Source organism: Paralichthys olivaceus, chromosome 17 (genome assembly GCF_024713975.1).
Source record: "Paralichthys olivaceus isolate ysfri-2021 chromosome 17, ASM2471397v2, whole genome shotgun sequence".
Taxonomy (NCBI): Eukaryota; Metazoa; Chordata; class Actinopteri; order Pleuronectiformes; family Paralichthyidae; genus Paralichthys; species Paralichthys olivaceus.
Window position 1 is genome coordinate 15,646,485 of NC_091109.1, and position 22,112 is coordinate 15,668,596.

Below are 22,112 nucleotides of genomic sequence, written 5' to 3' on the forward strand. Positions count from 1 at the left end.
CGCCCCATAACTGCTGCTAAATCCTGACTGCACATCTTATAATGTTTTATTATAATGTTTATTGGCACTTTATAATGTTTTATTTTATTTTTTGCACTAGTTAATGACATTTGTTCTTTATTGTTTATTTGCACTAGTGTACTGGTATTTGTATTTTTAGTAACTCTTATTTTTATTATTTTTCTGATACTATTACATGTTGAGTTGCTTGAGGTGCCTGGGATTTAAGATTTTCATTGCCAACATGTACGCTGTATCTGTTGTACAGATGACAAATAAAACCTTTGAACCTTTGAATCTGTATCTGTATCTGTATCTGTTAAACCAACTAAATTATTCGTATCCGTACTCTGAAATGGACGGGGCCTAAACCTGAAGTGGGCATGGATATGGGTTGATCAGAACTCTATCAGATCAGAGCTCTATTTATTGTTTATTAGAAAACTATTTACAGAACAATGGAATTGAGCTTCAGATGAATGTTTTTGCTGACAAGAGTAAGAGACTTATTCAGAACAAGTTTTTTATAAACTTCAGTGAATCAATGAACACAACACTTGCAGTATTAAGAAGTATTAAGTAAAATGCAGGTTTTCATACTCATTTTCTTTTTTGTTGATTTTTTTTTCACTTTTTGAAAATCACATTTAAACAGTGTGTTTGTGTGTGTGACTGATCACCAGGCTTTTTTACTTCCAGACGTAGTTTATTTTGGGGGGGTGCTGTATTTTTTATTTTATACACAAAGTAAAACACATTGTTAATCATGTGGTGTGAGTGTGTCTGAGTGAGTGAGCTAGTGGAAAGCAAAGCTCGCTCCGCATGCGTCTGGCTGGGCTTTGCGCACTGTGTCTCGGCTAGTGGAGCTTGTTCTCACTCACTCACTTGGCTGGTGGAGAGGAGCATTCTTCCATGTTCGTCAAGCTGGACTGGGTGCACTCTGACTTGGCCAGTGGACATAGATAACAATGGTACACATTCGTATCCATGTGAGAACGATAAGAATGTGTTGTGTGGCGCTACTGGTGCAGCAGCAGTGAACTTGTATTTAGGATCCCCTCTTTGTAGGGAAGAGCACTGTGTGGGTGGTCTATCAAGGAATGATGTGGACACAGCTATCCAGGAGGATTTTCATCATGAGTATGGATATTGTCACATTTAAGGATGATACCCGTGCTACGTAAAGGTACATTATCTGTACACAACCCTAATATACCCAGAGATCATACTGCATTCACCTTCATTGTATTGGTAAAATGTCACAATTTCAAATCTTAAATTGCTTAATTGGAGTATTACAGCTTCAACATTTTCCAACCATATACAATGATTTGTGTGACACCTGGAGGCAGAATTAAACACAAAAGCACAACAACAGATAAACTCAAATGCAAAAAAAGTGTGAGTGAGAGACAGTAACGCAGTCTCCATCTCCTGGTTCATCTGTTCTATTTGACCATTAGACTGAGGGTTAAAATAGCAGTGTGTAAAATGTCTGTATATCAGGTATTGAATTGTTGAAAACTGGGATTTCAGCTTCACTATACAAATATATTTTTTTTAATTAAAAAATGTATTTTTAAAAATACACATATAAAAGATGCACTCTTTATTTGTTTTGACATCATTCTTGTGGAATACATACCCTGTAAATCATACTCATATTAGCATTGCTTTTGTAAAACTAGATATATATGTCTGCTGATCCAGACGAGAGGTCACTAGTCATCCTTGAAAAGCAAAGCTGAATCATGGTGCCTTTCAGGCACACCAACCTGTGAAAAAAATCAGTTTATGTATATAATATATATTCAAAATAAATACAGCAAATCTTTTCCTTTTATTATTGCACTTTTCGTTACAGTGTAAACTCAAGTGAACAAATATCTATAGTGTGAAATATGAATATATTCATTAAAAAACAGTTTCAAAGCAAATGTGTGACAGTAGTTATAGAAAAACAATGAAATCAAAAAGATACAACAGAAGTAATAATAATAACCAGAATTATATCCTTATACACCTATATGCAGGTGTGTGAATACTTAGTACTGTATGAAGCCTTCAGAAGGACAAATACAGCAGCTGGGGCTGACAAGATAAAGAGCGATGTTGACAATAAATAAAATGTTCATATGCTGTGGTAACAGTGTTGTCATCCCCACGCTCTCTAATGTGGTCTAACACCGTAACATCCTCCTGGTACTGCCTGTGAATATGTAAAAAAGCTTGTAGGCAGTACTGTCAGCTCTTGTGCTGCTCCACACTCATCTCTTCAATAAGTGTCTGAAAACATAAACAAAGGAGAAAATCAGATAAGGCTTTATTATTAGCTCTATATTATGTTGGTTATATGATAATGCCAGTTATTAGGGGTTGCAGGCTGTAATTTTTTCATTCCACATATGCAAAACAAAAACAAAATATTCCTGTAACATACAGCATTCTTATAATAATTGTTCAGTGGTGTCTCCGAAGTTTTACAGTCAGTGACTGATGTGCACTGCACAGCTACAGAAAATTACTTAGTAAGATGTGAACACAGAGCTGTGGTATAAAAACACTTTGTGTTGTGTAGTATGTAGGAGGAGGAGGAGGAGGAGCCAGGAAGAAGGTTGATTGTGCAATCATAAGGGTGGTGAAGAAGACTTGCTGAATACCTCTTTGTGATCCAGATATTCAGGGGGAACTCCTAAACGGTCAGATAACTCGGGGGAAACAGTGGAGGGACAGGTACAATTAAGGCACACAGCATGACTTGAAATTACTCCACTGTAATATATCCCCAGTCTCTCTGTCTATGTAAGGGTTGTGTTTCTTAAGCCATGGATAGCCTAAAATAACTGGTTGCTGAGGAGCACTGATCATATGGAAGGTAATAGTCTCAAAGTGGTTACCTGATATGCCCAAGCGAAGAGGAGCCGTCTGGTGGGTAACCGTGCTCAGGGGTTGACCATCCAGGGCGGTGGCATTGATGGGTCTCTCCAGAGGAACCCAGTCGAGGTCTAGCTGATCAGCGAGCCGAGTATCCATCAGAATCAGAATCAGAATTAGAATTCCTTTATTGTCCCAAGATTGGGAAATTAACAGCATTGCAACAGCAAGATAATCAACAAGCATGGAAAATTAAGAATATAAAGTAAAGATAAGTTAAACATAATAAATTACAATATACAAATTGCACTTAAGACTTCTGACATTGGTTGTACATGATGAGTTTCTGTGTGTGTGTGTGTGTGTGTGTGTCAGTCAGACAGCAGCAGGGAGAAAGGACTTCCTGAATCTCACAAGTGTGTGAAGGAGTCTGTCACTGAAGGAGCTGCTCAGTGTTGTTAAAAAGTCCTGCATGGGGTGGGAGACTGGAGGATGATTGACCAACATCCTCCTGTCTCCAACCATCTCCACTGGTTCCAGATAGCTCCCCAGAACAGAACTGGCCCTTCTGATCAGTTTGTTCAGTCTCTTCCTGTCCGCAGCTGAAATGCTGCTGTTCTAGCAGACCAGTCCCTGGAAGAGGGTTGGTATCTGCACCAGAATTGATAAGAACGGTGACCTTACACCCTTGTCCAAGGCAGAATAGCTGTGCATTGAGCAAAAGCAGAGAGAGAACCTTAGAGTTCAAAGTCCAGCTCACCAGCGCCCTCTGGATTACTGATGAGCCATGGAGGAAACAAAATGGCTGCTTTGTCCAGAGTACATGCAGCAGTTCTCCCGTAAGCTGCGCTGTTGTTCATCAGCTGAAATCTGGGCCTGATGAGTAAGCCCTCTCCTTCTGCTGTTCATGGAGACGTCCGTCAATGCAGATGCCGTGCCTCATCCTTAATGCCTTCAGAGAATGAATTATAAGTCATCAAATAGCAAGGCTGCGTTCCATTTATTTTAGGCTGCAACAGCTCGGAATTTGATGGAGTAGTCTGCCACCATATGCCCGCCCTTGATGAAGTTTAGAAGACCCTGTGCAGCCTCTCTATTGGAAGTGGTGTGGTCATATCCTTATGGAGCTCAGCGGAAAACGACTGAACCGTGGCACAAGCAGAAGATTGTCTTTCCCACTCAGTGGTTCCCCATTGCTTGGCTTGGCCAGAGCCTAATGTATGCCACCCGTGATTGTTCCATGGGGAAGGAAGATGGCTGGAGATGGAATGTGAGGGAACACTGGTCCAGGAATGACCAACCAGAAAACCCGGGGGTGGTAATCTTGGCTCTGAAGCTGGAGATGAATGGCTGGAGCAGGAGGAGCAGCAGCGGGCTCGAAGAGTAAATGATTGTATTTATATGGCGCTTTTCTAGTCTTGATGACCTCTCAAAGCGCTTTACATTACAGTTTGCCATTCACCCATTCACACACACATTCACACAGTGCATCTATTAGCAGCACTTTTTTATGATATGGGGCAATTTGGAAACGTTGGCATGCAGATGGGAAGACTGGAGAACTTCCGACCTTCTGGTTGGAGGACGACCACTCTACCCCTCAGCCACAGCAACCCCTAAAGTCGGCCGGTTTCCTTCTGGCCAGATTGTTCTGTGGCAACAGGAGGCATAATTAAACCCAAAAGCATTACAAAAGACAAACTCAAGTGCAGAAAAAGTGGTTTATTTAACTTTCGAGAGCCAAAAGTCAGGCAAAGGGTCAAATCCAAAATATCAGTCCAGAGAGCAAACAAATCCAAAGGTGACTGGATCTGAAATGACAGGAGAACAGAGACAGGTCAAAACAATTCATGGAAGACTAGGTTGTGACAATTTGACCTGGTCTTGTTTATAAACTTTGAAGGTTCAGTGTGTAAAAACCTGGTAACATTGTATCAAATTAAGTACTCCGAACCCCCCACCCCCTTCCTGAGCGTGAGGAGAGCAAATAACTGACATTATCATATAACAACATAATATAGCGCTAATAATAAAGCCTTATCTGAGTTTCTCCTTTGTTTGTTTTCAAACACTTGAAGTTTGGAGCAGCACAGGGGCTGACAGCTGCAGACATGGTGACCCACCTTCTGCTGGAGTGCCATGGTGTTCTTATGAACCTTTCTTTGCTTTGCTCTTTTTTTCTGTCAGCTTTACTTTTTTCTGTTTTTTGTTATTGATGCTGCTTTATTAGGCATTATGCACACTGACCAAGTGTGCCCTATCATACGATATGATAGATAACAACTTCAGGTCGATGGTGGAAAACACTTTTTCCCCACCACTAGCACACAAAGGGAAAAACCAGTGGCGGTGTTTACCTGTTATATCTGGAGCACAGAGGCGACGAAGAAAACAGGGGTTGCAGGCCGGCTTCTTAGTCCGGCTGAGGAAATGCGAGAACCGGCCTCCACTTCCGAGTATTCTTCTGGCTAATGTTCTGGACAATTAGCTGGATAAACTTTAGAGCAGGATGGTTTTTCAATGGGACATTAAGTTTTGTAATGTTATGGTTTTCACAGAGACTGGACTCGACCCCTCGATCCCAGACTCCGCCATTGTTCCCGAGGGGGTGTCCATTCACCACCAGGACTGGAGAAAAAAACTCTGGGAAGAGCAAGGGAGGAGGTGTCTGCAGCATGGTTAACCATCTGTGGTGCTCAGATGTGGAGATATTTCTTTGGGCTGTTCTCCAGACCTGGAGCACCTCAAGATCAGATGCAGAACTTTTTATCTCCCGAGGGAGTTTACATTGGTCGTTATAACAGCTGTGTATATTCCGCCACATGCCAACACTAGTCAGGCCCTGTGTAAGAGCTGCATGCTGTTATCCACAGGACGTCGTACTGATGATTACTGTATGAACATTCCCAAATCAGAAGCCCTAGATTAATGTTGACATCCATGCCAAACTTAAAGCACAGACTGACGCCTATAACTCAGGTGATCTGGAGGAGAGCAGGAAGTCCAGGTATGCACTCTAGAGTGCTATCAGCAGTGCCAAGAGACAGTACAGGGACAAAGTGGAGTCTCACTACCAGGGCTCCAACACGAGGAACATGGGGCTTGACTAAAAATCACATACTACAAAAGAAAATGCCTGAGGTCAGGTCTGCATCTCTCCCAGCTGAACTGAATGACTTTTACGCTCGCGTTGAGAGCAATTTTCCGGCCGTAGAGGTTCAAGAGGCCCAGGAGGACATCTGCCCACCTGTAATATTGAGGGCAGATGTGTGGAGATCATTTATGCGGATCAGAACACACAAGGCACCTGGACCTGATGGCATCCCTAGCCAAGCTCTCATGGAGGACCTCTACACCCAGCACTGTAGGAAGAAGAGCAACCGGATCATTAAAGACCCCGATCACCAAAACCATAAACTGTTCTGCCTGCTGCCATCTACCCCAGCATTTTGGCCCGCACCACCAGGCTCAGAGAAAGTTTCGTCCCACAGGCCATAACACACTTTAAACTCCTTCCATCTGCCATAACCATATTCTCTGCACCTTATAATATTTGCACAGCATTTTTAGGTGTATATTTATCATATTGTATTTGAATACTTTAGGTTTACTGTTATTTTGTATATTCTAGGTTTAGGGATAGGGTTATAAATTAAATTACTGACTACAAATTTGGAACTCTGATTAATAATTACATAAATAACTATAACAATTACCACGAAGCTGAAGGATATGGAGTTCTTGACATTGTAGAGGTTGGCAAAATTCACACTTATGCAACATTAATAAAGACGTGTTTTAAAGAAAAACATTTATTATGAAAATAATAAAAGTATAAACACACAAACGAACAAAAAGTGTACCTACTATATACAGATGTGCATGTGAGAGTGTGTGTGTATGTTCGTGTGTGTGTGTGTGTGTGTGTGAGTGAGTGAATGAGATTCAAAATGGTAGCTGGCCACTATAAAGACAAAAGGCCCCCTGGAGTGCTGGGACCATGTAGCTGATATCACATGTATGTGTTAAGTTTGTGGAGATGAGTGTGTGAGGTGTTGGTGCCAGGTTAAAGAAGATGGTTAAATGCATGCAAAGAAAATTAACAGCATAACCGAACTAACATTAGCTTTCAAATAGCATAATACAAAATATAACAACAACACAAGTCAAACCTATAAACATCACATGAAATAGAAATATAATTAAACAGTCCTTTGCTTAGCCTAGCATAATAATAAAACCCAGTTTTGTTGTCCGTTCATGAAATTGACCAATAATGGTTCACAAATACCAGGTCCCAACAAACAGCACCAGCCTAAATACACACACTATATTTCTGGTGCATATAAAACTAATCTATCTATCATTAGATTGAATGTATATTGATGTGGTAAATTACCTGTTCAACAGAAAACTAGAGACTTCAGCCTCAGAAATTATTTTTGTCTCAGTAGTTCTCCATCCTGGAGACAATGCAGTGTTTATCCTCGTTTCAGGTCCCATTTCACAACACCTCATTTCACTTCTCAGATGACATCCTTTTTCAGTGGTTAATTTATTTTTAACTATTTTCCTCCATTTGTCTTTTCTGTTCACAAACTTCCTACAGACCTTTCATAACAACCTCCCGGTCCCACTTCTTCTATGTTTTTTTTTCGGGCACATTGGTCATGCAGCTTCTTCAGTAAACAATCGTACACTCACAGTCTATGTGTCCACACTCCAGTCCAGCTGGTGGTAGTAATGTGCAAAATCATTCTTTGCCAACCGACAAAAAAGCCAGAGGAGGAAGCAGTAAACATACGCAAGATGTTATCTCAGACCAGTTTGTCCATTTCAAGGGTCTGTAGCATTTAGGCAGCAAAACAAAAGACATCCAGATAAAACTTGACACAAGCTTTGTTTGTATACATGTAGTGTGTTTGGGGTCCAGATCTTTGCTGGATAAACATTTTTGTGTTGTGCTTTGTCAAAGTTGGGAGGATGGGAGCATGAATGAAACACTTGGCGAACTACTGCTCTACCTAAGTGTAATTGTCTCTGTGTAATTTGTGTTTTCTCAGTGAATGCTATCCAGACTCGGACTACCTGAAGACTCTGAGAAAACTTCTGAAGGATAATGGCATGGAATGACACACAATACAAACTGCTGGATGATGGCATTGTAAAGTTGACCTCTGAGTAGCCAAACAATCTGCTCTATTCTATTTATTTATTCAATGAAGGTTATTGTCAATGTGTAAACTGTATAATTTTATATGACAATATTTCTTTTGTTTAAAATATACATAACTGGTCAAACGTTTTTGGAACTTGATGAACTAGATTTTTAGATTGTTCATTATCATATAATACCAACAGAGAGGTGTTTGATTGGTCCCAGATTTATTCTCCATTAAGATATAATCGCCCAAAGATATACAGCCAGAGATATGAGCCATTTCCAAAGTGCACGCTTGATGATTGAAGTTTACTGTTCACGAACACAATACAAAATGCCACAAGACTTGTCAACAGTGTAAAGGAGGTGGAGTGCCCACATAATGTAAAATGAAAATGATACGGAATACACTCATTTCTTCTGGTCTTCCAATTTGCATAACGCACAACAAATTGTAGTCTATTCAAATACAGCAAGTTATATTTGATTCCCAGCAACTCCAATGGTCTGTTCCATCTCTAGACAAAAGCATCAATCTTAAAACATATCTTTTCCCCCCCAACATAATATCACCAGAAATAAGTGATTTTCACATAGACATAAATGGAGGGTCATCACTGACCCATGTCACCATGATGCCTTTCCTTGCAAGTATAACAGGTGATTGAACAGTATCTTCATGTTGTATTAGTGGGTCAGGAATATTTCCAAGGAGACAGAAATAGATTTGCTCACACCTGTTTGTTTAATGCTGTGTATCTAAAATGTATTGCATTCCCACAGGCAGGTACCAATGAGTTTTACATAGGAGACAGTTAGATTTATCTATATTTTTGTGATAATTATCATCATTAATATGGTTGTGGGTTTTATTGTTGTAAAGCACACTGTTACTGTTATTGAAAAGTGCTATTCCATTAAAGTTATTATGATTATTATCTCTACATTTTTGCAATGTACACCAAGATGTTAACCATGCAAGTTTGTCCAGATTCAAACTAAACATCGTGGAATAACATGTTTGTGCTCTCCCACATAAGCTCTGATGTTACCTCCTTTGTAACCAGACACAGAGAACCCTCACAAGGGCTCGAAGCTGCTCTTGTATACGTTCAACACCTTATACATTCAACCCCTCCCACTATTTAAACAGACAGGAAGCTGTGCCCCTGTTTAATCCCTAGAACTTCCTGCACCCCCAGCAGCATCCCCAGATGGCTGTTAAGTCTTAGTGTGTGTGTAAGTGTGTGTGGTTACATACACACATACGCTATCAAATGCGAAGCTGGCAAGTGTGCACCCTTGGTCGCACTACGGCTGAACAGAGTAAATGATGGGTAAATAGGGAATTTGGCACTGAAACAGAAAGCGTGAGAATGATTATTGGGGTGTGTGGGTGTGTGTGCACGTGTATGAGTGGACCGCTGGCAGTCGGTGACGGAGCTTCTCTATGATTTCCAGTGAGTTCTTGTTGGTATAGTGTCAGGCTTTGTAATGTGATAGTAAGCTTTCAAAGATTCAAATTTTTTTCAATCCTCCTTTTGCAGAGATCATTTTATTAAAATGTGTAAAATTTGGCCGTACAAGGACCTTTGTACAGTGTACAAACTGTGCACTGCAACAAATTGATGTAAAAATACAGGAAATTAGGAACAGTAAAATACTGTTCTTTGTAAATACAGTTGAATACTGTAAATGTAGATGCTTTGAGGAAAAAAATATTAACAGCAAGCTACTGTACAATTTCCTTTTGAGTTAAGTCACATTTGAGTTTCACTTTGTTGCTTGAGACCGTCGATAACTCATCTAAACAAAATCATGTTCCATCAAGTCCCACCATCTCATTTAGCAGTCAATGCAAAGAAAGCTAAATATTGGCGAGAAATATTATTGATCAGCGATTTTATTCATGATTGAAGGAAGTATAATAACAAGATGAACAATTGAAGAAGACTCTGAGCCTGCCAGCACTGAATTGGACGGAGGATCTGTTACCACCACCTGCTCTCCACCTACGAACATGAACCACAATCCATCCTGCTCCTGTGGTTAACTTACCAAGGTAATTGTGATATTATAGAAGTCATAGTTGCCCTCTTAAGTCATTTTCTGTTGAATTTACATTGTAATGACATTTTTTTGCAGATATGACATAAGCTTAACAAAGAAAGGACTACTGCTCGATGTTACTTGGTGTTAGCATAATGCAGGCAATCATGCATGTAAATGTTTTCAGTTAAGTTAGCTAGCGTACGCCTATAAAGCTGCTGAGGGGACAACATTTGTATCTTTCTGTTGAACCACGTTAACAATAACGTGATAATTTTACTATCTAGTATAGCTAAAAAAATGTCTGTGTTGGCTACAGTATAAAGATGATATCTTGCAACATATGTGCTAAGACCAGCAGCAATATACTGTATTTGCATATATCAGGCACATGCAAATTCATAGTTGTATGCCTAATTCATCTTTTAAGTGTGGTTTCCCTGAATGCATGAGATTTTTCTAAGTGATCAGCTTTCAAGTGTCACATTTATGCCCATAAATATGGACAGAATAGGACTAAAGTGGATAGTGCAGCAGATTTAACATGTCATATTAACTTATAGCAGTAAGTGTGAGGATATCTGGGGTCTTCTCTTACATCTGAAGTCATATTACCAAAGGCAAGACAGTTACATTATAAAGAGAAAACACCTTAGAATTTTTATTTGGTGAATGCGATGGTTTGCAAATAATCTTTAATCTTGAATAGTCTTTACCTACTGCACCTAATACTACCTAATACCACCTCTTATTTGCTTTCTCTGTTCTCACATTCTGAGGCGCTTCATTGGCATTAACCCCCGAGAGGGGAACAAAGGCCAGCCAGAGGAAAGTGGTGTCCAAATAGATGGTGAAGCTGGTCTCGAAAAATGCAGCAACTGTGAATCACCATGTGGCCACCCTTATAAAGACCATCATGGACTTTGAATGGGGCCCATGTTACCCACACACATCTCTACACAGGACCCCACTTTCATAAAGGAATAGCCCACACTGCAACAGTTCAGTATGGTTCAGTCCAGTTGTCTCTATTGTGCAGTTCCAGGTTTGTTCCTTGACTTGCTTTCTATCACACATTCATGTTTATGGGTATTTTTGACCATTCTTTCAGTTGGAACAGGAAGGGGCCATCACCAAACTGAACACTTGGATATTGATACTTTTGGCAATATATTGCACTGTATTGCCAAACGTATTTACTCACCCATCCATGGGTGAATGGGTGAGTGAATACTTTTGGCAACTTTGTGGGAACAGTTTGGGGATGGCCCCTTCCTGTTCCAACATGATGTGCACCAGTGCACAAAGCAAGGTCCATAAAGACATAGATGAGAGAGTTTTGGTGTGGATGAACTTGACTGGCCTGCACAGAGTCCTGACCTCAACCCGATAGAACACCTTTGGGATGAATTAGAGCGGAGACTGAGAGCCAGACCTTCTTTTCCAACATCAGTGTGTGACCTCACAAATACACTTCTGGAAGAATGGTCAAAAATTCCCATAAACACACTCCTAAACCTTGTGGAAAACCTTCCCAGAAGAGTTGAAGCTGTTATAACTGCAAAGAGTGGAACAACGTCATATTAAACCCTATGGATTAAAAATGGGATGTCACTTAAATTCATATGCGAGTCAAGGCAGGTGACCCAATACTTTTGGCAATATAGTGTACATGCAGGTGGTGGTAATGAGCAAAATTGCAGGAGTAAAGGTTTTACAAAATAGGGGCGGTATCAGTGAGATGGTGCAAACAAGCTGCATTGCTTGGGAGTCTGCAAATCTTGGGACAGTTGAAGTGCATGCCATTCATGCAGAAAAACTTTTGAACAACAAGAAGAAAAGAAATACAATGCAGTTTACAGAGAAACTGCAAATGGCACAGCTGGCGGCACATCAAAGCCAAGCCCGCAGGTGGGGGAGAGGTCGCGGACGGAGAGGAAGGGGACGTGGAGAAACTGATGCCTGTTTTAGATGTGGCAAATTTAGTCATTGGATCAGGGATTGCACTGAAAATTGATACACACAGTGCAATTGACTAGATGTGGAGCTGGGGACAGTGAAGGATTCATCTGGTGCGGACATGGAGACGGAGAGAAGGTGTTAACCTACTCACCAAATTCGTAAGAACACGGACACACACACACACATCATGTGAATTAATGTTAGAAACAGAGCATATGATAAAGAATGCTATTGATCACTGTGAGCTTAGTCAAAAGATCTGTAAAAGGAGGCTCACTGGGATTTATGCTAAATATTCACATTATGCATAGAAACAAATGCCAAAACACACAATTACAGTAAATGGTAAAGACGTCACATTTTTGGTAGATTCAGGGGCCACAGAATCAGTCATTAAATGTGAAGAGTTTGAAATTACTCCTAAAATGAGTGCTAGATATCTCAAAACCATTGGAGCAACAGGTACAACAGTGATAGAGAGATACACTGTACCATTGTTTTGTCAAGATGAGGTTGAAGGGAATTTTTAAAATTCATTTTTGTTGTCACCACGCTGCCCAATAAATCTTATGGGCAGAGACTTGATGTGTTCATTGGGTATTATGTTAATTTAAACATCACAAGGTGTCGAAGTAACTAGAGTCCCAAAAACATCAGCATTTGTTAAGTATGCTAAGGAGGATTTGGTATATGCATATCAATGGAGAATTCCAGACTCTACCCTTACGTCTATAAACAGCATCCTGGGAAAGGCAGAATCCCTCACTACAGATGTGTTCACTGATGTTATGACAACACAGAACTTACATTGCATGGCACACATTTCAGTGGGGTCAGATAAATTGTTTGAGACAGAATGGTATAGAGAAGGTCAGGGTAAAGATAAACTTAGGTTAGAGTGCTTGTATTGGAATAGAAATCACTGTATTAAATTTAGATCCCCATGTTCCACTCATTAAACCCAGACAAAATGGGTGGAAAGTTTTGGAATAATGCGGCTACGGGGTGGGAAAAGACATCAGATCCCAATATTGATTTTCACAGAGGTTTAAAGGTGAATCGCAAAAGATTTTCTGCAGTGGTAAATGCAGTGTTGAACTCATTCCTGATTTAGATTTTATCAGTGTCAGTGATACACCGGAAATAGGGGTATCTTTTGAAACAATTAATGAAGGATTCAGTTTGGTTGTAAACATCAGTAGCATTCCTGAACTGAAACAAGTACCATCATGTTTGTGGGCTGAGCACAAGTATGACATGGGTCTGATCAGAGGAGCAGACCCAGTAGTAATAATGCCCAAATCTCCTCATAGACCATGTCAGAATCAATACCCATTGAAAAAGGAAGCAGTGGAAGGTATTAAACCAGTTTTTGAATCTCTTTTAAAAACTGGAGTAATAGTTTCATGTGAAAAATCTCCTGTTCGTACACCAATTTTTCCTGTAAGAAAAATGAAAGGAGCTGGACAGCCACAGGAATGGAGATTTGTTCAGGACTTACAAACAGTAAATAGATAGATAGATAGATATATAGATTACTTTATTCATCCCCGTAGGGAAATTAAGTCGTCATAGCAGCTGGTATATTTGAATACAATAAAATACAATACAATAGAATAAAATAAAATATTGAGGTAGAAAGAATAAAAACAGAAACACAAGATGAATAGGTAGATAAGATAACGTGCAGTGGCAATATGATGGTAATAGTACTGATGATATGATGGTAATGTTATTGTTAGACAGTATATAAAAATAGTAGTACAGTATATATATTTTTATATATAGATATAGTATATAATATAACATAATATATATTTATATAGATAGTAATTATACCAATATAATAGCAGTATATAGTAATAATGGCAGCAACAGTATATATAATAATAATAATAGTATAAAATGATCTGTAATATCAAAATGGTTTAAATTAAGTCATATCACAGAAGTAAATGTTCCAGTATATGGGGCGGAGTGTAGTACAGGGTACATGGTGCAAAGGTGACAGGTATATTTAGTGCAGTTCTGTGATGGTGGCTCTGACAGAGGTAGATGAGTTATAGAGTCTTATTGCGGTTGGGAAGAACGATTTCCTGTATCGTTCCTTAGAGCAGCGGGGTTGAATGAGCCTGTGGCTGAAGCTGCTCTTTAGTTTGTCCAGTGTTTTGTGGAGGGGGTGAGAGGGATTATCCATGATTGCCAGCAGTTTTGCCAGCATCCTGTTCTCCACCACCTCCTCCATGGTGACAAGCTTAGAGCCAACCACAGACTCGGCTTTTCTGATGATTTTGTTCAGTCTGTTGGCGTCCTTTGTCTTGATGCCCGCACCCCAGGACACCACAGCAAAGAAGATGGTGCTCGCCACAACAGACTGATAAAACATCTGCAGCATCTTGTTGCAGACATTGAAAGACCCGAACCTCCTCAGGAAGTAAAGGCGGCCTTTGTGTTGGTGGACCAGTCCAGTTTATTGTCCAGTGTGATACCCAGGTACTTGTATGCAGGAACCACCTCCACATCCGTCCCACCGATGCAGACAGGAGAGGGCAGGGGCTTGTTCCTCCTGAAATCCACCACCATCTCCTTCGTCTTCGCCACGTTGAGCTGCAGGCGGTTCTCCCCACACCACTTCACAAAGCGGTCGACCAGGTCTCTGTACTCAGCCTCCCTCCCTCCCTCAACACACCCCACAATGGCCGTGTCATCAGAGAACTTCTGCAGATGACACGACTCAGTGCAGTGCTTAAAGTCAGCAGTGTATGTGGTGAAGAGGAAGGGGGACAGTACAGTTCCCTGGGGGGCCCCGAGAAGATGGTGCTCGCCACAACAGACTGATAAAACATCTGCAGCATCTTGTTGCAGACATTGAAAGACCCGAACCTCCTCAGGAAGTAAAGGCGGCTCCGGCCCTTCTTGTAGACGGCCTTTGTGTTGGTGGACCAGTCCAGTTTATTGTCCAGTGTGATACCCAGGTACTTGTATGCAGGTACCACCTCCACATCCGTCCCACCGATGCAGACAGGAGAGGGCAGGGGCTTGTTCCTCCTGAAATCCACCACTGTAATCCACCACTGTAATCTCACAAACTGCGGTCTGCCTGTCAGATAGTCATCGACCCAAGTGATGAGGGGACCACTCACCTGTGTGCCCTCCAGTTTGGCCTTCAGCAGTCTGGGCTGGATGGTGTTGAAGGCGCTGGAGAAATCGAAAAACCTGATCCGGACTGAGGCGTTGGGTCTGTCCAGGGAGGAGTAGGCCTTCTGCAGCAGGTAGATGATTGCATCATCAACCCCAACATGGGGCTGATATGCAAATTGCAGGGGGTCTTGTGATGGGCACACCAGCGGTCTGAGGTGTGCCAATACCAGTCTCTCCATGACCTTCATGATATGAGAGGTCAGTGCCACCGGCCTGTAGTCCTCCAGTGCAGCAGGACGTCCTTTTTTGGGCACTGGGACCAGGCAGGATTTTTTCCAGAGCACTGGCACTCTCTGAAGGTGTAGGCTCAGGTTGAAGAGGTGCTGGAGAACTCCACAGAGCTGGCTGGAACATGCCTTCAGCACACGAGGGCTGATGCAGTCTGGTCCAGCAGCTTTCCTCTGTTTGAGCCTCTCCAGCTCTCTCCTCACCTGGCTGGCTGTGATGTGTAGTCCATACTGGAGGGTAGGGGATGTCAGTGGTGGGTTTGAGGGCGGTGCAAAGAGGTGTGTGTTGCAGGAGGTGGTGGTGGTGGGGGGCTGTGGGTGATCTGAGCATGTCCTGGGGGTGGGAGGTGTGAAAAAGTCTGTGGTGAAAGCCAGCGGAGGGGTGGGGGGAGATGGTGACGGGTGTGGTGTGGGGCAGAGGGCGATGGGGGGAGGTGGGGGGGTTGTTGCTCAGAGAAGCAGTAGAGGCAGTCGTAGAGGCAGTGGAGGGGCCGCTGGGGGTGGGGGGTTTGGAGTTGAACCTATTGAAGAACGTGTTCAGCTCGTTCGCACGTCGTTCATTCCCAGCTGCTCCCCCACCTCTCCTCTGGAAACCGGTGATCTCCTTCATCCCACTCCAGACGTCTCTGCTATTGTTGTCCTCCAGTTTGTGCTCCAGTTTTCTTCCGAAGTTGTCCTTGCTCTCCCTGATGCTGCGTTTTAACTCCCTTTGTACCCGTTTGAGTTCTGCTCTGTCCAGTGATCTAAAGGCCCTCTTCTTCTCGTTGAGAAGGGCCTTCAGGTCGCTTGTTACCAACGGTTTGTTATTTGGGTAACAGCGGACCTCTTTAGTGGGGATGGTGTTGTCTATGCAGAACCCAATGTACTCAGAGACACAGTCAGTCATGCCTTCAATGTCCTCACCATGTGGCTCATACAGAGCATCCCAGTCTGTGGCCTCCAGCGCTCCACGCAGTGTTTCCATGGCCTCAGGAGTCCATTTCCTCACTGTCCTCACTTTGACCGGGTGCTGCTGAACCACAGGCTTGTATGATGGTGAGAGCAGGACTAGGTTGTGGTCTGACCTGCCCAGTGGTGGCAGGGCAGTGGAGCTGTATGCATCCTTAACATTTACATACAGCAGGTCCAAAGTCTTATTTTCACGGGTGGCACATTTTACAAACTGGAAGAATGTTGGGAGTGTGGATGAGAGGGAAGCATGGTTAAAGTCACCTGTGATGACGATGAAGGCCCCGGGGTGTTGTGTCTGTAATTCTGCAGTCACAGTGTGGATGACGTCACACGCTGCTTCTGCGTTCCCAGATGGAGGAATATAAACAGTGATGGCGAAAACACTGGTAAACTCCATTGGCAAATAATATGGACGAAGTCCGACTGCGACAAGCTTGATGTCCGGGTTGCATACACGCTGTTTAACGGTGACGTACCCGGGGTGACACCACCTGTTGTTCACGAGCACGGCCAGACCCCCTCCTTTCTTCTTGCCGGTCGCGGTGGTTTCTCTGTCGGCTCGAACCGTCTGGAAGCCAGGAATGGTGACGTTGGAGTCCGGTATCTGCTCGTGCAGCCACGTTTCCGTGAAACACACAATACTGGACTCCCTGTACTCCCTCTGTGTTCTGATGAGCGCTTCCAGTTCGTCCAGTTTATTTGCCAGCGACCTCACGTTTCCAGTGATGACTGCAGGGATGAAGGGCTTAAACTTCCTCTTCACCATCCTCCGTTTAAGCCCCGCTCTGCAGCTCTGCCGTCTCCTCTTTAGCTCCTCCGGGATGGTGGGTCTCTCTCCGGCCAAGAGGGTGGTATGCCTCAGGGCCATCAGCTGGTCGCGGGTGTAAACAATGCCGGCGTGTGTTGCAGGCATGCTTCCAGTGATCCGAAGAGACCGAAGTGCGGTTAAAAGTAATAAAAAGTGTCCAATCAGTTGCAAAAGCATCTCATCATTGTGCGGTACAAAGATGCACAGAGCAGTGCAAAAATAAGTATAAAAAACAAACAGCAAACGTAATAAAAACACAAAAGACCGACAGTAATACACGGAGCTGCTACGACAGGCTCCCGTTAGTACGACGCCAAGAGATACCAAAAAATGCTGCAGTCCAGGCTATTACACCAAATGTTCCAAACCCTCGTACTATTCTTTCACAAGTTCTGTCTGGGAGTAAGTGGTTTTCTGTGGTCGACTTGTTGAATGCTTTCATCAATATTCCTGTTCACCCAGACAGTCAGTACTGGTAAATGTACACATTTACACGCCTTTGTCAGGGGTATTGTGAGTCACCTACAATTTTTAATTCAGCGTTAAGGGACAATCTTGAATCACTGGAACTACCAGCAGGCAGTGCTCTTTTGCAGAATGTAGATGATTTAATGATTTATTCCCCAGAAAATGAAGTGTGTGTTCAGGTAACAGTTGCTTTGCTTAAACATTTAGCGGCAAATGGTCACAAGGCTAGTTTGACTAAACTACAGTTTGTTTCTGAAAAAGTTACTTTTCTGCGCCATATAATCACTGCAGAAGGAAAAACCCTCTCACCTAAGCGAATCGAAGACATTCAAAGTATTCCAATGCCGGAAAATAGGAAACAGGTAATGACTTTATTAGGAATGACTTCATACTGTCGGCAGTGGATTCCACATTATGCTGAAATTGAGGCACCATTAGCAGCAATTGTTTATGGAAAAGGCTTCGCTGCAAATGATAGGGACGTGGACAACTAAAGCTGAAAAAGCTTTTGTTGACTTGAAATTGGCTATGCAATCTCCCCCGACATAAGGTTTACCTGACTGTACTAGTCCTTTCACACAGACAGTGGATGGAAGGAGGGGATACATGACATCAGTGCTGACTCAGGACCATGGGGGACGACAGAGACCAGTAGCCTATTTTTCCTTGCGAGTTGATTCAGTGGCAGCAGGACTTCCAACCTGTCTCAGAGCTGTGGCAGCTGCTGACGAGGCTGTGATTGCATCATGTGATGTTGTGGATTATGCTGACTTGACTTTACTGGTGCCACATGCGGTTTCAATGATTTTGCTTGAACAAAGGACCTCTCACCTTTCTATAGGTAGGTGGCTGAGATACAATACAGTGTTACTTGAAATGCCAAATATCACTGTTAAAAGTGTTGTGAAAACTCAGTTTCAATCTTGGTCCAAAAATTCAATCGAATAAAAAACAGGAGAAGTCAACTCAAAGGCAACAGAGTTTATTGTCGACAAAAAAACGGGAGCATTCAGCAGTGTACCTGAGCAGCACCAGAGAAGAGCTCTGCTTAACAGTGGTGTGGCTCCTTCTTATAAACCCTTAGAGGCCACACCTGTCAGCATTTTATTGGTCCAACAGTACATCGTGGCCTTAGCCCATAGGTTGCTTGTTAGGAGTTTCCATTTGACGTCCTTGACACCATTATCTTCTGTTTAAACAGTTTACTATCGTTTTTAAAAGACACTGTGTTTACTCTAGACACCATTATGTTCTGTTCAAACCATTTACTATTTGTTTAAAGACATTGTGATGGCTTTTGACACCATTATGTTTCAGCTTTGTCAGATTGCCTTTTTTTAAAAAGATTATTATTACTTCACACAAGGTATACATACACAACATACTGGTTGATACACACAGAGTATATTGTTTGATTCGTAATCATTGTTTTACACTTGTTGTAACCATTAGCAAATTATGTTTTAACACACATTAGATTGTTGTGCAGATTAAAGGTATATAGTGACATTCATATATGACCAAAAAATTATACTACAAAAGATACACTGTTCTTAACCCTGCTACTCTCCTCCCTATACCAGGTGATGGGGAGCCACATGATTGTGTTGCAGTGATAACTGAAGTTTGTTCTCCCAGACCAGATTTACAGGATACACCACTGATGAATGCAGATATGGAGCTGTTTGTGGATGGCTCAGCATCAAGAGATCCAGCAAATAGTAGAAATCAAGTGGGCTTTGCAGTTACAACCTTATATGATACTATTATAGCTGAACCACTCCCACCACATTATTCTGCACAGGCTGCAGAATTAGTGGCCTTAACTGCAGCATGCAAATATGCTGGTTACAAAAGTGTCAACATTTACACTGATAGTAGGTATGCATGGGGAGTGGTACATGATTTTGGCAGACTTTGGGCTAATAGGAGGTTTTTAACATCTAAGGGAAAACCCATTACCCACTATACCTTAGTTACTGCTCTTCTTGATGCTGTGTTGTTGCCAAAACTGATTGCCATCTGCAAATGTGAAGCACATTCTAAAGACCTTGATTCAGTTTCGCAGGGGAATGCGAGAGCAGATGCTGCTGCAAAGGATGCAGCAAAAAGCAGCCTATCTATCCAAGCTGTTTCTGTGACTGATGTGCCGTTAACACCCAATGCTGATTTATAGAACCTGCAGCTGAGGGCCACAAAGGAGGAAAAGACTGCCTGGGAGAGAGCGGGTTGTTCAGTGGTTGATAAAGTTTGGTGTGGGCAACATTAAAGAGTGTTGGTGAGTATCTGGGTATCAACATGAGGCAACATTGTGCCTACCATCCCGCCAGCGGAGGGGCAGTGGAAAGAGAAAACGGCACATTGAAAAACAAACTGGTAAAATGTGGTGAAGGAACAGGACTTACCTGGACAAAAGCATTACCGATTGTTTTAATGTACATGAGGGCTAGAGTGAGAAGTAGACATGGATTGAGCCCTCATGAAATTGTTTTTGCGCGACCAGTTGGACCTGTTAAGAGGCTTCTTACCCAGACTAATCAGTGTGAAGATGAAATGTTGCATTATTGTGCAAACTTGTCCTCTGTGCTTTTTGAAATCCACAAACAGGTGAAGGACGCACTGCCAAGATTTACAGACAGGAAGCTGCATGATCTTAACCCAGGAGACTGGATTGTGGTGAAGGATCTTAGGAGGAAAAACTGTAGAGCATGTTGGTGGAGTGGTCCCTTCCAAGTGCTTCTCACCACAGAGACGGCAGTGAAGGTCGCAGAGAGGACAACCTGGGTACATGCAAGCCATTGCAGGAAAGTTCCTGAGCCAGGAGTGAATTCTTCAAGTTAGGGCGTGCATTGATGTCAGTGAGTGAACCTTCAGCCTTCAACTGCTTTGTGTCCGTGAGTAAGGAGAGGGTGAATATCTCTAGGACCATACGTCTCCAATCTCAAGAAGAGGCGGCATATTGATTAGGGGGTTGGCTAGGGTGACACTGTTGATATATGATGGCGCCGATAGATAAACAGTGGCATCTGATGGGATGACAAGGATATGGTTTGAGGAAAGGGATGTGCTCCCTGTTCTTGCTAACCATCATCGTTGTTCTGCCACTGCTGATATGGTATGTGAAACCTTGGCAGGAGGAACAATTCCAAGCCAGCCAGAAGGAAGTTCTAAAGGATAGAACAAAAAGAGAACTCTTGTTTGACCCCCCTGAAGGACTGAAAAAACCTGGGGATAATGCATTGTATGCAGCCATGATCATAACTGCAAGGAGGGTCACTAATGAGAGCTGTTATGCTTGTGCACAATTTCCACATGGTGTAGGCACTGCTCTGCCCCTGAAGACAAACCCACTAAACACCTCAGAGACATTAGGAGTCATGGTAGCTTTCACTCAGGGTGTTTCATTTCAAAGTAGGGAAGTGAGGGACATGACTAATAAACTCCAACTACTAAATATCAGTGTAATAACTATGGGGGCTCAACATTCAGGTTTCGGAACATGTCTTTGGTGGCAGATCAAGACATTCACCAACCCATGATGATGATAAATCCTACCAGTCAAGCAGGGACTGTTTGCTTTTCTAGACAGTGTTTTACAGTTAAGGATTACTTTCTGGGAACATCATTATGCAAGCAGACAGTTATGTGGGATGGTATGGGATAAAGGGGCAACAGTCACATGCAAGTATAATATACATTGCACCATTAAATCTAACCAACACTATTAGTTTACATCACTCAGGTGCTGACAACCCAGTTCTTAGGATGCCATCTAGCGATGGGTATGGGTCCCTAAGGGAACATGTGTGGGCCATATGTATACCAGTCACTCCGACCAGGATGGTGTGGAACTTGTTATCTTGCTAAAATACTGTGTCATCCTGTTACCTAACCTTACTTATTTTCACACAGATTACACTCACTATTATGTACCATCAAGACGCAAGCGTTCCACAGTTAGAGTGTCTCCACAGGAAAAAGGATTTGGAGGACTCTTCCCATGGTGGGGAACTGGGAACTACGCCCACAAAATAGATGAGATTGCTCTGGAATTGGAAAATTTAACAGCTTTAGTGGGGGCTGGGTTTACATCTCTTGATACTCACCAGCCAAGGAGGTGTTTGTCACATAATTAGGACGGATTGCTGCATGTACATACCGGACATTTATGACAATATGACACGTTGTTTCTCATTTGAATGACCTGTTGGTTAAAGAGAATACCAAGGACATTATGATTCCTGAAGGGTGGACTTGGTGGTCATGGTTAACTGTAAATGGTTGGAAAAATTTGTTGTTGAAGTTTGTATCCCCTATTTTGATTTCCATTTGTATGTTACTGTTGTTGGCCTGTTGTGTTGTCCCTCGTGTTAAAGCTATGGTTACTACTTTAATCAAGACTACGATTGTA

At 42.4% G+C, this 22,112-nt stretch overlaps 1 protein-coding gene across 1 annotated transcript in view; it reads left to right on the forward strand.

The window, feature by feature from the left end:
* Nucleotides 1-8,970, forward strand: part of dtx3la (deltex E3 ubiquitin ligase 3L a) — a 34,537-nt gene extending 25,567 nt beyond the window's left edge. Inside the window, exon 5 of the mRNA XM_069512927.1 lies at nt 7,938-8,970. Coding sequence (XP_069369028.1) covers nt 7,938-8,007 — 70 coding nt within the window. The 3' untranslated portion in view covers nt 8,008-8,970. The remainder of the gene's footprint in view (nt 1-7,937) is intronic.
* Nucleotides 8,971-22,112: the final 13,142 nt, after the last annotated feature.